Below are 16,455 nucleotides of genomic sequence, written 5' to 3'. Positions count from 1 at the left end.
ACATCACATCCTCTGTGAAGCAATTTCACTGGCAGAGCGCCCGTGCATGCCCCGAGTGCCTCGTCCTCGCCCACCAAGGAGAAGGACGGAGGGTAGGTTTTACAGGCAAGGGAGATGTCACAGGCTGCCACACCGGGTGGCACCGGGCGCCCTGCCCGCCCCCGCAGACCCCTGCCCGCCCCGGCCTGCGCCTCACGGCCTCGGCACCCCCACCAGCCCCACTGCTCCTCTCGGCCCGCCGCTGCTGCCTCCCAGCCCCTCACCCGCGGCCCTTCGCGCCCGGCCCCAGTCCTGGACAGCGCTAGGGCACCCGGACCGGGGCCGAGGCGACACGACAGCCGGCCTTCACTGGGGCCGGGCGGACCTCGCCTCCCGTTGCCGGGCAACCACTTCCTCGCCTCGCCGGGGACCGACAGTCATCCTACTTTCACCCGCGGTCGGCAGCGCGCTCCCATTGGCTGCCCCCACGCTGCGCTCGGCTCCCATTGAGCGCCCACCGCCTCTGCCGCGTCCTCATTGGCGCGCTGCCCTCTGGCCACGCTGCGTCACTTTCTCACACCATTCCTCCCGCCTTCTCCGCCAGCTGCGGGCCGGCCGACGGGCGGGCGGGACCTGGACGGTGGCAGCTGTGATTGGCCGGGGCAGACGCCGCTCAGGGTGCTGGCCGGAGCCCGGGCGGCGGGGCTGTTTAAAGGCGCCGCGCGCCAGTATAGTGCCTTTTTACTGTGCATGCGAGCGAAGGTGTGGAGTGGTGAGCGGTACCGGGAGCTATCGCCTCGGATAGGTGAGGGCGGCTCGGCCCCCAGAGGCCCTTGGGCCGGGCGGTATCCCCTGCCTCTCCTGGGGGGGGGGGGCGGCCGCGGCGCAGAGCTGCGGCATCGCATGGAGCTGGAGCCGCTCGCGGGGCGTGGGGATAGGTCGGCATAGTTGGGAGTGGTGTTTTCAATGGATGTAAGCGCGTTTGAAGTAGTGTCTGCAGTACAGCAAGAGGAGGAAAAAAAAAAAAGGGGGGGAAAGGAGGCGTTTTTGAGTGTCACTTAAGATAGGTAGCCTGCAAACGGCGCTGGGCGATGCCCGGAGCATTATCGAGCAGCGCCGCTCTCGCCCGGTGTAGCTGGCGAGGCAAAATGCATCGTGAAAGACTCCATAGCCCTGGTGTTGGAGGACCCTGGGTGCTGTCTCGCGTGCTGCCCAACGCCCCCCCCCCCCCCCCCCAAGAAGCACCCTGGCTGGGTGAAGCTATGGTGGGCGCGTTCCTGCCGCTGCCCTGCGCAGCGAGGCTCCGCGGGCTGTTGCTGCGGGGCTCCTCTGGGCTCTTCCCCCGCCTGCGGAGTGTCCCCAAAGAAACCCGAAAGCGACGGTGCCCTAAGCGCGTCCTTTAATCGTCTGTGTCGCGATAGAGGCGCCCACCCACGCCGGAGACGGCGGGGTGGGCGTGCCACCCCCCCCTCATCGCGCAGGGCAAAGGCAGCCTGGTGCTGCCCCCAGGGATGCCATCACTTTCTTTCGTAATAGTGTTTGTTGCACAGGTGTGGGCTTCCTGCTAGCCCACCCGTGTTGCTAACGGAGTCTCGGTCCTGAATGTGCTCAGGGCTAAACCCAGAGGGGAGGGTACCTCGGGTCCCTGTGGCACGCTGACCCCCGCGGGGAGAGACGCTTCAGATATTATCTTGAATTCATCCATAAAGATCTGTCTTCTGCAGTTTGGTGGGGCTTTTACGCTGTTTGCTTGTTTCTCAATTAGTCTCATTCTTTTGGCTCAGGTGAGCGGGGGACATGGTGATGCCATGCTCATGCATAGTCCACGTCGTGGCGAGTCGCAGCAATCCGGGTAAAAGCAGTGACCTCTCGTGGCGTGACAAGTGTCTTGCATGTACTTGCACTCGATACCTATAAACCTTTTAGCTGTGTGGGAATAACTAGATTTATCTAAATGATGTAACAGAAGCTACCAGATCATCACTGTTTAACTTCTGAAAAACAGCCTGAAGTGGCTTTTCTTTCATGAGTAAAGTCTGTTCTACAAGTCCTCCAGAAATCAAAAGCCAAAGGGAATTACTAAATATTACTTGTAGCAAACAGGCTTGGGTTTTTATTTTCTAACTTTCAGTCAAGTGTTTTGTATGAATTAAAAACTTATTTAGGAAATAATGGATTCAAATTATTAACAGAATAGTCTCAAATTCTTAAAGACAATGAAAGCCACCAGTTGTTGTGGGAGAATGTATTTCTGGTGTCTGGAAGCATTAGCAGAAAGTAGTGGCTGTTTTATGCTGCTCATCGTTCCCTATAGAATCTTAAGAGAACACAAAAAAAGTAGGCTTCTCATTTCTTTATATTAAAGCATTTTGGATTCTTAGTGTTTTAAAAGAAATAGTACTTTTGAGTATTCTTTCATTTTCAGAAAAATTCAGTGATGGGATTTTGTTTGCAGTTTGACCAAGAGGACAAAAGGCTGTTTGTTTTGCATCAAGTAAACAATTTTTTTTCCCCTGTAATGACTGACTTAAGATGTCATATGTCCCATTTTCTTAAGTGATCAGAGCAAGCTTATAAAGCAGTGTTTTTTATTGTGGTATAACCTGATAGCCCTGACTGCTGCTATATTAGGTGTATTTGGTGAGCCATGCAAATACAATAGAAAGAAGTCTCCCTTTAGTTATCTTCTGCAAAAAGTTTTCTGATGAGAACTGCATCAAGTAGTATGAAATTAAATGCCAGTTTTGATCTCAAAGTTCTGTAATGAACAAGCACAGGGCAGAGTGTTTTCTGTAGCCCTCACCAATAATGTAAATCCTTTTGGCACATCGAATTTCTTAATTCACTGCCTGGTTAAAAACCCTTCTTGTTCTATGGCTGCTGCAGGTCAAGTTCATTATGTGCTGTTGTGATTCAAAGAAATTAACTCAATAGTTTGATTAACTATTAAGTAGGTATTCTTTATTGACAGCGCTGGTTGCACGGGGGATCGCTCCACCTATCGTGCACACCGTTGCACAATCTACCAGAAATTTATACAATGTAAATATACATATTCATAAGGTTATTCAATACAAAAACATACATATGCATAAGTGAGGCGGAGTAATTAAAAAGGCTTGTGTCAGCAATTCTAAAATGTATATGTCATCATTGCGCATGCTCAGATTTGTCTCTGGTGGTCGTTTACTTCTTCAGGGGTTCTATCTTCTTCTTCCTCTTCTGTCCTTTAGATGAACTTTAGTCATTCACGCATGCTCTCTTCTTACTAGGCAATTATAACAGTTTTATGGTTGCTTCTCATACACCTTATCTTAGACCTATATTTCAGTTCTTATTATCACTTCCTTGGTTGACGCATCCGTCCTTGACGAGTACCGGTCCCTGACAAGCTTAATCCCTGACAGACACCAGTCCTTGGTAAGCAGTGTTACAAGAATCATATGGTTACGAGAACAAAGGCAGGAGTTCGTATCTTTGCTAGCCCTATCTATTCAAGCAAGGCCTCTACTTGTGTCTTCTCGACAAGATTTTGTGATTGTTCATGGTTCCTTCTTACAAACACCAGTCTTTGTCTCATATGTAAAGTTATAGAGAGACAATCACTGAGCAATTAGTAGTTTGTTCTCTATATCAGTTGTGCATTGTCTTTTAGTACATAACTTAATTAAAATTAAGCATCTAAGAGTCTCTGTAGCCTCTAACTTTCATCCTTCTAACTCTTGGAGCCGAACCAAGCTCTGCTATGGGTAGAAGGCTCAGCCTCAGGGTGGCTGCCAGACACCACGCTGAGTTGGGACCTGCCTGAAGTCTGCCAGCAGCTGTCTGTATCTCCTTTTTGTCCCCTTTCAAAGAAAGGGAGGTGTTTTATGCCACAAAGAGGGCTGGACCCCAAAGTCCTTTTCCCAGATGGAACCTTGGGAATTTCACTGTCAGTAGTGTGTCTGCATTCATACAGAGAGCAGGAAACCACCCTCGTTCTCATCTTCAGTGCTTGTGCAGATTTGAGGTAAAAGGCAGCTCTTGGAGCTGGGTCTGAAGCTCAGTGCTGCTCCTTGTCCCCGGAAGGTGTGTAACTTGCTAGTTGTGCTGCTGAGACGAGATGTGAACTTGCCCTGGCATCTCCTGGGGGGTCTCCAGGCCACTGTGCTCCCTTCCCTGGCTGTGGCTTCAGGAAAGCTATGACTGCTACTCTGTTTCTCACAGTGTAAGACTGCTGTTGTGCCATGACAAATCCTTAATCCTGCCCACCAGGGTCAGCTTCCTGGAGGCAGAAATTATTCTTCCTTGCTGCTTGCTCTTTTTTTTTTTTTTTTGTAGTGCAGCTACTTGCCCTTACTGCCATGGTATGCAAAAAGGTGCAACTTAAAAGCATTTGAGAAACTTTAAAAATTAAATGCTAATAGAGGCGAGGTGCCTGCAGGATGGGGTAGTCTGTGGTCAGGGACTGTTAAAACTAGGAATTTTGGATGCTGGTGGGTTTTATTTCAAGTTTTTATTGGGTTTGCCTCCATATGCTGGTGCTGCTGTGTTTATTGTGCAAGGCGCTTAAGACAACAACGTTGCCCTCACCTCGAGGGACCCCATTGGAATGGCACGGCAGGAGTGCTGTGGATGAAGCCCCGCCTGGGGGGGGCGGGCAAGGCGAGCTTCCCGCGCCTACGTACAGCCCGCCTGCCCGAGCTGGACGCCGCCGCGCGCATGCGCGCACCCCTCCCCCGCGCCGAGAGCCAGCAATGGGATTCCGCTACGTGTAAGGGTCGGGATCGCGGCCGGCGGGAGCTGGGCGGGTCCTATGCTGCGGGTGGGGGCGCGACACCTCCACCTCGGTGGGTCCTTCTAGTCTCCCTGGCCGGGTCACGGGTAACCTTGAGGCGTAGGGGTGCCCTTAGTAGCGTCGCGGGGCCGGTTCGGCGGGGGGAGTGGGGTGGCAGGCTCCTGGCCGGGCGCTGCAGCCCGTGGCGCGATCGTTTGAGCTGAGGGGCTTCGCAACGGGATGGATTAGGAAAAAGTTCCGGTCAGCAGCGGCGCTCGGTTTTATCCGGACGTTGTAGTGAGGAGTTTGCGGGCACTGCGCTTTCGGGTGAGCGGTTAGCCTGGGGTGGCAGCAGAACACACAAAAAATGCGAAATTGGTTTTCTTGCTTGAAATCTTGTGGCAGTACACTATATATGGCTGTTCTGTAGTGCTCCAGTAAGCCGTTTTAAATAGCAGCCTTCTGCAATTTACACGTTTTAATATGAATAAATGCTATAAATACTTTAAAATGGATTATTTTAAGATCATCATAGGTATGTTTGAAACTTTGTTAGAAGCAATCAAAATGAATGGCAAGCCATGTGCTCTTACTTTAGGTCTTATGTAAGACTTTGTTATCTAACTGTACAGGTAGCAGAAGGCACTTTTAATGCTTTCCTAACACTTGTTTTAACATGCATTGTGTAAAGTCATCATTCCTGCATAGGAAGGCTTTATTCCATTATACAGCTCATTGTGATTTTATGGAAGAAGCTGGGTAAGGTCAATGTCCCTTTTGTGCCCAGCTGTACAAGTGTTCTGTAAGGATGTAAGCAAATGTACAGGATGATGGTGCCTGTCTGTGTAATGTAGATAGCGTTAAATTAATAGGATATACTATATCCTAGAGTATAATGATAGTAAAGTTATAGGGTTAAAACAAGAAAATTTGGTCTACCAGGAAGAATCCCTGTGTGTTTATCTCAGTCTGTGAAATATTCCTCCAGGCCTGGCATTAGGAGTTCCAGTGTTCAGGAATGCCAAAACAGAGTATGCTTAAAAAAAAAAGCCTCAAATGAACAAACAAAAAACCCAACCAAAAATACCAAGAAAACTTATATTTTTGTTACAAGTATAAACAAAATGAAGCAACTTGGACCACTTAGTTTAAAAATAAAAAACAATTTTGAAAAGTCCTGGCCTGTTTTAAGGCTAAGATTTCCTGGTAAGTATAAACTTTAAACTTAATGTCTCAACTAGCAACATTTAAAAAACAAAACAAAAAAAATACCACAGTGTTTCCAGCTTGGTTGTGTAAAATTGAGACTTTGCATATAAGCAGAAGTAGAATAATGAACATTAAGACTAATTTCTCAAACGCTTAACATTTGTTAAGCATGTGTTTTGCTTCAGTGAAATAACTTGGGCTTAAGCTATGTATATTCATCTCCAGGGCTGAAATTGTACTTTTGCTTAAAAGATCTTAACATAAAATGTTATAAAACTTCTAATGATGTTTACAGTATGCTCAGACAAAAATTTCACCTGGAGGCAAAGGCTTGCCTTTTGCAAATGAACTTGTAGAATACCTAAAACTTAACCTTTTCTATAAATCTACAGAAAATTAAAGTATGAAGTAGGTCTCTAAAAATGGATGCGAATAAATCAGCTGGGTTTGTGGTTTTCTTTTTTTCTTAAAGATTTACCACGATGCCTGGGTCTCTTCCAGTGAATGCTGAATCCTGCTGGCCCAAAGATGTGGGAATTGTTGCACTGGAAATATATTTTCCCTCTCAGTATGTTGACCAGGCAGAGCTGGAGAAGTATGATGGTGTGAATGCTGGCAAATACACCATTGGGTTAGGCCAGTCAAAGATGGGATTCTGCTCTGACCGGGAGGATATCAATTCTATCTGTTTGACTGTGGTTCAGAAGCTCATGGAGAGGAACAGCCTTTCCTATGATTGTATTGGGAGATTAGAAGTTGGAACGGAGACAATAATTGATAAATCAAAATCTGTAAAGACTGTCCTGATGCAACTTTTTGAAGAATCTGGTAATACGGATGTAGAAGGAATTGACACCATGAATGCATGCTATGGAGGCACTGCTGCTCTTTTAAATGCTATTAATTGGATTGAGTCCAGTTCTTGGGATGGTAAGTTCAGGGTATTTTCTTGAAAAGTTGTGTCAGTCTCTATTTTTGAGTGTTCTGCCTTGCAATTACAGTGTCCATGTTTAACCATGTAAAACCTAGAGGGTAAACTCTTATATGCTTCTGAAGTATTTTTCTTAAATGCTCTGGGAATTTGCCACTAGTTCAGTTACATGCAAAAAATAATGACATGGGTAATCATCACTGGTTTTTTTCTGTAAGTTTTGGTGGATGCCAGGATTGAAGAGCCCCTTAATCCTGAAGTCATCTCCTCTATAACTAAAGTCTAAAAATTGCTGATGGATATTAAAATGTGCTAGATTCTTGGCTACTTTTCATACTTATTTCTGTGTTTTTCACAGGACGTTATGCACTTGTTGTTGCTGGAGACATAGCTGTGTATGCCACTGGAAATGCCAGGCCAACAGGTGGAGCTGGTGCTGTTGCTATGCTAGTTGGTCCAAATGCTCCATTAATTTTTGAGAGAGGTTAGTCCTATGAGGAAACAAATGCTGTTCAGCCAGATACTGGATCTGTTCTGAAGCCCGTCCTCTGTTTTTGTGGGTTGCTGGAAGGCTGGCTTAACTCCCACTAATGTCAGAAATTGTACTTTGTCTCCTCTTGCTCTGGGCTAATTTGGCCAAGTCCTGTTATAGGAGGCAGCAAGAAACAACTAGAGATGCTTCTATCTGTTTTTTTTCCTTGGGGATTTTCCAATAAAATTGATAGAGTAGACTAGAGCTGAATAACACAGTGCTCTACTTTCAAGGTGAAATGATGAAAATAATTTGTTACTTGTGTTTGTCATGCTCAGTCCTACCGTACTTGAGTAACAGGTGATTGAGAACTGTGTGAAACATTACCTTAAAGGGCCTGAAGTGCTATGAAAACCTGCTTGACTGAGGCCAAATATTGTTTGTTTTTCATACCTTAAGCAATGTGTTCAGACTGACTCAAAGTAGCTGAATAAAGTAATTTTCAACTCTTGTCAATTTCTCTCCATCAGGATTGCGTGGAACCCACATGCAGCATGCATATGACTTCTATAAACCAGATATGGTCTCTGAATATCCTGTAGTTGATGGTAAACTATCTATACAGTGCTACCTCCATGCATTAGATTGCTGCTATGCTGTCTATCGCAACAAAATCCATGCCCAGTGGCAAAAGGGTACGTAGCCTCATGTGATATTGCAAGATCTGGCAAATATTGGAATGTGTAGCTACACAGACAATGTATTTTCAAGTTTTAGTATTCAATCTAAAGAGTAGTACGTGGTCCCTCTTGTGTTTGTGTGTTCTGAGACAATTGAAATGTTTGTGCTCTCCCATAAAGAAATGTCTTAGTTCTCTTCTGGTGTGGCTAAGTACCTGATAGTCAATAAACAGTAGTCTCTACAAGCTTTTGTTGGTGTAATGTATAATATCTTGCTTAAGTGTGTTGTTCTCTCCTCTACCAAGGCTCTTAAGATATTGAGATTAATATTTATGTGTTGTATAAGGATACTGATTATTATTTTTACCCCCATATGTTTAGTAATTGCTTCACCTGTATTAAGAAGCATAAGTAGTTAGATGAAGTAGATTATTTCTTATTTCAAAATGCTGGGTAGAAATATGGCAATTCTGTTAAGCTTATAACTTTCTTCTAGAAGAAAAAGGGCAAACATTGCTAGCTGGTGCACAAGATCAGTAAGAAACTAATTTTTAAATAGAAGTAGCAGCAGTGTGTTAAATGAACTTGCCAGCAATAGTTAGTCTTACGGTTGTCTTTTGTGTGCTGATGTGTTATGATGATTGGTATCCTGCCATCCCCCTATTTTATTTTAATACTTGAAGTGAGTACTAAACATAAGCTGCAACACCAACATTTCTGCTGCTTCCAGAGGGGACAGACAGACATTTCACCTTGAATGATTTTGGATTCATGATCTTTCATTCTCCCTACTGTAAACTGGTACAGAAATCTGTGGCTAGACTATTGCTGAATGACTTTCTCAGTGACCAGAACCTAGAAACAGCAAATGGTGTTTTCGGTGGTTTGGAAGCTTTCAGGTGAGAATGGCTGCTGTCTTCCTTATTCAGATAGTCTTAATTTGTTAAATATCCAAGGTGGTTTCCCTTGCTGCCATTTTAGTAACTGTTTCTGAACCTTTGTTTTAATAGAGATGTAAAACTTGAAGATACATATTTTGAAAGAGATGTGGAAAAAGCTTTTATGAAAGCCAGTGCAGAACTCTTCGATCAGAAAACCAAAGCTTCGTTGCTCATATCCAATCAGAATGGAAATATGTATACCCCTTCAGTCTATGGTTGCCTTGCTTCTCTTCTAGCTCAGTAAGCATAAAATTGGAAAAAGTCATAGCTTTTCATATGTAGGCACATAAAAAGTTTTTGTTCCAGAAAGTCTTTTGTAAAAGCACCATCTAGCAAACCTTTTCCTACTAGATTGCCTTAAGTAGCAAGACTAAAGTTAGAAAATTAATCTGTGTATACAGTTGGGTCAAGTGACAAGCAGATTCAAAATTTCTCTTTCAGAAGCTGATCTGAAACAGCAGCTTAATGCCTTCCAAAGTAGGATCTTATTTGTAAGGTGGTGTATCTTTTCCCAGCCTCAACACACACACACACACCCACCCCCAAACACCCCAGTGGAAAAGAGAATCTGAATGCCTTCTCTGTTCCACTAGAATCAGAATGGTTTGGGTTGGAAGGGACCTTAAAGGTCACCTAGTTCCAACCCCCCTGCCATGGGCAGGGACACCTTCCACTAGACCAGGTTGCTCAAAGCCCCATCCAACACTTCCAGAGATGGGGTATCCACAACTTATTTGGGCAACCTGTTCTGGTGTCTTACCACCCTCAAAGTAAAGAATTTCTTCCTAATATCTAATCTAGATCTACCATCTTAGTTTAAAACCATTACCCCTTGTCCTATTGTTATGCTCCCTGATAGAGTCCCTCCCCATCTTTCCTGTAGGCCCACTTTAAGTACTGGAAGGCTGCTATAAGGTTTCTCCAGAGCTCTTTCTTCTCCAGGCTAAACAACCCCAACTCTTTCTCAGCCTATCCTCATAGGGGAGGTGCTCTAGCCCCTGATCATCTTTGTGGCCCTCTTCTGGACCTGCTCAAGTAGGTCCGTGTCTTTCTTATGCTGGGGGCCCCAGAGCTGAACACAGTACTCCAAGTAGGGTCTCATGAGAGTGGAGTAGAGGGGCAGAATCACCTCCCTCGACCTGCTGGTTATGCTTCTTTTGATGCAGCCCAGGATGTGATTGGCTTTCTGGGCTGCAAGTGCACATTGCCGGCTCATAATCAGTTTTTAATCCACCAGTACCCCCCGAGTCTTCCTCTGCAGGGCTGCTCTCAATCCACTCTGCCTAGCAATAATAAGCAAAGCCAAATTAAATTACTATTTACTTAACATTGTTGTTGTGTTTTTTGTTTTGTTTTTGTAAAAGTCTGTCATTTAAAAAAATCATGTTAAGTTTAAATTAAACCACTCCTCTTGGGTCCTTTTTTCTTTATTGTGACTTTGCATTCTAAGATGTGATGGTTCATTTTAGGCTTTAGGTCACTTAAGAATGAAAATTGGCTGCCTTTTAGATAATCATGTTCTGGGCATTTCTTTGTTTTCTTTTGCTTAGGTAGCTTTGAAAATCATTGTGTAACAGCAGTGTTTGAAATCCTGTTTTTAAAAGTTGTCATTTATGCATTTAGCACACTAAATGTGTATTGTAGCCAATATAATTTTGCTGGCTGCTTTTTCTAAGCTAGCTGTGCTTTCTAGTTATTTAAAATTGGCACCTTGGCTTAGTTCTCACTTTAAACAACTGTTGCTTGGTTTGCAGGTACTCCCCAGAGCAGCTTGCAGGACAGAGAATTAGTGTGTTCTCATATGGCTCTGGTTTTGCTGCTACGCTGTATTCCATCAGAGTTACACAGGATGCCACTCCTGGTGAGTGAAAGGAAGATATGTTAACTCCCTTGCACAGCTCACCTCTAAATGCTTTGTTATGCCCACCAGCATAAGTAAACCTGCAGAACAATGCCTAATGACAGTAGTGTTAAACAAAATGTCCCAGCTCCAGGGAATGTTTTAAGTGTCTCTTTGGGCATATAGATAATATTCTTCTAATGCTTTAAGTGTTTTGTTTGAGTAATTGGGAATATTTTTAAATGACTAAAACTTCAGCTTCTCTGATGCAACATATTTTGAATGGGCTTGAAATGTTAACATGCTAGTGTGCAGTTCTTGGTACTGGTGCCTTACATGATGGCTTTATATTGTAGGTTCTGCACTGGACAAAATAACTGCCAGCCTTTCTGATCTTAAAACAAGACTTGACTCAAGAAAATGCATTGCACCTGATGTATTTGCTGAAAACATGAAGATTAGACAGGAAACGCATAATTTGGGTAAGAATGTCATAAATATAAATAATTCCTAGTCCTACAGCAAGATACTCATTGCTTAATTTGCATGATTTAAATTATTAAGGTGTAGAATTGCTGTGGTTTAACCCCAGCCAGCAACTAAGCACCACGCAGCTGCTCACTCACTTTCCCCCACCCAGTGGGATGGCGGAGAGAATTGCGGGGGGGGGGGGGGAAGGTAAAACTCGTGGGTTGAGATAAGAACAGTTTAATAGAACAAAAAGGAAGAAACTAATAATGATAATACTAATAAAATTACAATAGTAGTAATAAAAGGATTGGAATATACAAAACAAGTGATGCACAATGTAATTGCTCACCACCTGCTGACTGATGCCTAGTTAGTCCCCGAGCGGCAATCCCTCCACCCCCACTCCCCCCAGTTTATATACTAGGCATGATGTCACATGGTATGCAATACCCCCTTGGCCAGTTTGGGTCAGCTGCCCTGGCTGTGTCCTGTGCCAACTTCTTGTGCCCCTCCAGCCTTCCTGCTGGCTGGGCATGAGAAGCTGAAAAATCCTTGACTTGAGACTAAACACTACTTGGCAACAACTGAAAACATCAGTGTGTTATCAACATTCTCCTCATACTGAACCCAAGACGTGACACTCTACTGGCTACTAGGAAGACAATTAACTTTATCCCAGCTGAAACCAGGACAAGAATAAAGGAAATATTTAACTCTTTCTACTTCAGAATAGCTTGTAAAGTGCTTATCTATAGCTTGTCTTCATTGGCCCAGTATGTTTGAAATAAAAATGTAGACTTGGTTTTCTTGTCTTACTACTTTCAAACTGCAAAGGCCTGTGTTGTATAAAGTTCTCACCAGGAACCAACTGGTATGTTATTGGCTTTTTTACAGCCAACTATATTCCACAGTCTTCAGTAGAAGATCTCTTTGAAGGAACATGGTACCTTGTGCGTGTGGATGAAAAACACAGAAGAACTTATGCACGGCGCCCGCTCATGGGTGATGGACCTCTGGAGGCAGGAGTTGAAGTTGTCCACCCAGGCATTGTTCATGAGGTGAACACTCAGCATTCTTTAGTTTGATATAAATGGCGGAATAGTTTGCTTGTCTTAACATGTGCACGTATGTTAAAAGAGGAAGTGGTTTAATAAGTTATAGCAGGTACTTTGTTAAAATATGTAACATATAAGCCAGGGGAAAAAAGAGCATGGGATTTTAAAAACCACATTTCATCATAACAAGAACAAAACTGCACAAGAATGAAACAAGAACAAAACTGCACAAGAATGAAACAAGAACAAACTGGCTCTTTTTACACAATCAGTTTGCATGAAGCATGACAGATTTAAATGACTTGAGGCCAAGCCATCCAGTGTAGCATGAATGTTGAGAGTTGGACTAGCCATGAAGTATGAATGTTTGTGAACTAGAAAACCATATTTAATGTTTTGTTTTGGTTTTTTCCCCCCCTTCTTAGCAGATCCCAAGCCCTGCTAAGAAAGTGCCAAGAATCCCTGCAACAACAGAATCTGAAGGTGTTACTGTTGCCGTTTCCAATGGGGAGCATTAAGATACCTCTGTGAGGTGGGGAATGAAAAGAGTTGTGAGGGTAGGGTGAGAGAAAGGATTGCAGTAGTACTGAAATTTCAGTGTACAGTAGTACTTCATTGGGTGTATGGAAAAACTGTTTAAACTCCTTTGAAAAGATTTTTCATAATATGGTATGCTGATGCTTTTAGTATTTTCAGAACACTAAAATAATGAATATACTGGAGATGAAGGAACTTGCCAGGGGCTTTGTGGATTCCTTAATGCATCTGAATTTAATTGCTGCATAGTAGCTGTAATCTATTACAAGATCTTTGTACATAGAAAAAAAGTATCTTCTACTTGCTTTTTCCATGTAAAATTACTTGAAACCTACGCTGTTAACTTTTCTACTTGTACTTAAGTGGGTGGCAAAATAGTCCAAGCTTTTAATGTTGGGGTTTTCAATGCCTTAACAGTAAGCAATCAGTCTTCTGAATACTGCACTTGTCTTTCTCTTTATCACTTTCCCTTTCTTCTCCCAGTCTACCTTTCATCACACCATTGCTTTGGGAAAGGTATAGAACTAATTAACATTCATTACTGGAATAGAGTCTCTCGCCCCTGTCAAGGTGACTGGATCAAGAATGGCTAGACTGACAGGTGTGTTTTTTTCCCAAGAAACTCTGACCTACTGTGTTAGTTACTATGTAATTCCTCCTAATATCCATATTACCTGTTTTATTACCTGCGTTATAAATCCCAGCACCCTGGGAGGAAAGAGGAACAAGAAGGGAGGTAGTTTTTTCTTCTAAAGAACAAAAAGGGTATATTTCTTGGGTTCATTGATTTGGCACCTTTCAGAATTGTTTAACTGTAATAGAAGTATTTAAGGTAGCAGCATTTTCAAATAAAGCTTCTGGATATTATGGAGCTGTTTTAATTAGCAAACTAAGGAAGGGAGGAAGATCACTTTGTCTGGAACTCTGGCCTCTCACTATTCTTTAAATAATACGTTTCTAAGAGACTATTTCTGACTTTGAATTTGGCTTGTACTTTGAAGTTCTTCTCACTATTGGTAATGTTGTAGGAGTGGGGTCTTCCCCCCCACCCCAAATGCAAGCTAAAAGCTATCCATTTTGCAAGTGGTAGATACACAATGCTAATGGTGCATCTATTCTGGTAGACTTCTAAAGCCCAGACTGGAAATGAACTATGACATGAGCCTTGTAACCTTGTAATATATACTTAAATTGAGCTAATGTACAGAATGAAGTTTTGTTGAATTTTATTTCTTTGCTAATTCTACAAAGCTACATTATCTAATACAAAGTAGCAAAAAAAAAATTATTTGTCAAATTACAATTATTTTGTGTGTGTGTGTGCAATGAAGTGTTTGTATTATGTCACTCACTAGGATTTGATAACACTATTTTTTACAGTCAACCCTTGGTGTAAAATAGTCGTTTATTATAAATTGATGAATACTAATCAGTTTGTTCTGCTGAAAATGATGGAGTGATGATGCATGAAGATAGTGTTTGCAAGTATTTTTGTTTAGGTTGCCCTTGTGAAACTTATCTTGGTACCAGAAAAAAAATATTGCCATGGAACAAAGTCCATTGCTGGCAGTGGACAAGCTAAGAAGTGAGCTACTGGCACAAAAAATTAACCACAGGGACCTCACTTCCTGTGAGGCTGATCCTTTATTAAAATAAAGTTGGAGATACTTGAAACCTGTTCAAGTAGTGCTGACTTGGGTTTTCAGGATGCATTTTTCTTTAACAGGAAAGAAAGGAAACTGTCCCTGTGAAAACCCAAAGTTGTGGGGTCACAATCTGTGTGGACCTTCTGGATCTTTCTTAATATCATTCCATTACAAAAGTGGAAAGAAAGGGTTGCTTAGGCTGGTGGGAAACTTATTTCAGGAATGTGTTTCAAGGTAACTTAAATGTTTTCAGATGGAAACTGTTTATAGTGGAAGAATTTGTTCCCAGCTTATGAAATACAATTCATCTTATTACTGTCTTATGAAAGATGGTATTGTTTTATCCCCTTCTCACAAAAATTGTGAAAGGGGATTGGTTCTTGCTTTGTACTTACCTGAGCCTCACTGAGTCCAAATTCCTATGGGTGGCTTTTCAGAGTCTTTCTGTTGCTCATTTACATTAATTACTCCTTTAAAGTCAACTGATAATCTCATCAGTCCCCATAATAGATAAGGCATCTCTGCCCTTAAATTTGAAAGCACCAGCTGTACCTCTCTAAACCTTGTCTTGGTTTACTTGCCTTAACTAAAATATAGGCTCTTAGCTTAGGCATTTCAATTGTGCCTGTTCAGAGGACAGCTACTGTACTCTTCTACTGTTTGTATTGGAGCTGATGATATTGAAAATTAAAGTATAAAGTACCTGATTAAAGCTGAAGGTCTTGATGATCAGAACAGTTGAAAGGGTCAGGCTATTGAACTTTTAACTTGCAGTAGTCAAGAGTGTCAAGATCAGCTTTGTGCTGGTAGTAGTATGGCAGAAGTTAGTACAAGCCTGTAATGCTCAGTATATAAGTGGATTTTGTTACTGATTGTATTCAACTTACTGTGATACCTAGTGCTAAAGCAAGAATTTAAAACTTACATGAGTTTTGGAATATGCTTATCTTTTTTGGAGTGCAATGTGAGTCCAAGCAGTTTTAGACTGTCAGAATTGTACAAGTAATGGAAGGTGTCAGTAGGTTAGTAGATGGTAGCCCAATCATCTTATGCACTGGGAATTGCAACCACACATGCAGGGTTAAAACAACATATCCTAACTTGTCTTTCTGAATTGTGACAAATCAGGAACAATGGTCAACAACAGCATGGCTATTTCTTGAAACAAAATTTAAAAAGAAAGGCTCCAATATACATCTTATCATGTTTGATTTGCTGAAGAAGTTTTAGAAAAGAATTTGAAGTTGTTTAGATTATTGTCTGGTTTCTGCTTAAATTTAGTTCTCTGCAAAAATTGTTCTGGTTTGCAGTGGTAAAGTTGTGTCAAGCTAAGGTAAAACTTTTCAAGAAATTAGCTGTTATATGCCTGTACTGAGAATCTCCCAAGCATGTTAAGTGAAATACTACATGATTTTTTTAATAAATATCATATCCACAAATGATCTCTTGCCTGTTTTACTTGAGTTCTTGCACTAGCTATACCAAGTTTCTGGATGTGCTGGTTTTGGCTGGGATAGAGTTAATTTTCTTCATAGTAGCTAGTATGGGGCTGTGTTTTGGATTTGTGCTGAAAACAGTGTTGATAATGCGGAGAAGTTACTGCTGAGCAGTGCTTGCACAGAGTCAAGGCCTTTTCTGCTTCTCATACCACCCCACCAGTGAGTAGGCTGGGGGTGCACAAGAAGTTGGGAGGGGACACAGCTGGGACAGCTGACCCCAACTGACCAAAGGGATATTCCAGACCATATGACGTCATGCTCAGCATATAAAGCTGGGGGGGGGGGGGGGGGGGGGGGATGTTTGGAGTGATGGAGTTTGTCTTCCCATGTAACCGTTACATGTGATGGAAGCCCTGCTTTCCTGGAGATGGCTGAACACCTGCCTGCCAATGGGAAGTAGTGAAGGAATTCCTTATTTTGCTTTGCTTGTGCGCGCAGC

General features: G+C 42.9%; 1 protein-coding gene across 4 annotated transcripts; it reads left to right on the top strand.

Moving 5' to 3' along the window:
- The first annotated feature begins 670 nt into the window (after positions 1 to 670).
- On the top strand, positions 671 to 15,959 carry LOC126035286 (hydroxymethylglutaryl-CoA synthase, cytoplasmic-like). Of its 4 annotated transcripts, none has more exons than XM_049793712.1 (10): positions 671 to 784; positions 6,417 to 6,874; positions 7,234 to 7,359; positions 7,878 to 8,042; positions 8,758 to 8,926; positions 9,038 to 9,208; positions 10,723 to 10,829; positions 11,165 to 11,290; positions 12,174 to 12,337; positions 12,760 to 15,959. In XM_049793712.1, the coding sequence occupies exons 2-10, from the start codon at positions 6,427 to 6,429 to the stop codon at positions 12,850 to 12,852; spliced, it is 1,569 nt and encodes a 522-aa protein (XP_049649669.1). In that variant the 5' UTR covers positions 671 to 784; positions 6,417 to 6,426; the 3' UTR covers positions 12,853 to 15,959. The 4 variants fall into 4 exon arrangements, with proteins under 4 accessions (XP_049649669.1, XP_049649668.1, XP_049649667.1 ...); XM_049793711.1 differs by lacking the exon at positions 671 to 784 and adding an exon at positions 4,696 to 4,732 and having other exon boundaries at positions 12,763 to 15,959; XM_049793710.1 differs by lacking the exon at positions 671 to 784 and adding an exon at positions 4,696 to 4,732.
- Positions 15,960 to 16,455: the final 496 nt, after the last annotated feature.

This window comes from Accipiter gentilis, chromosome W (genome assembly GCF_929443795.1).
Source record: "Accipiter gentilis chromosome W, bAccGen1.1, whole genome shotgun sequence".
In the NCBI taxonomy this organism is placed as follows: Eukaryota; Metazoa; Chordata; class Aves; order Accipitriformes; family Accipitridae; genus Astur; species Astur gentilis.
Note: the sequence above shows the minus strand (reverse complement) of the source record. Positions and strands in the feature narration are given on the sequence as shown.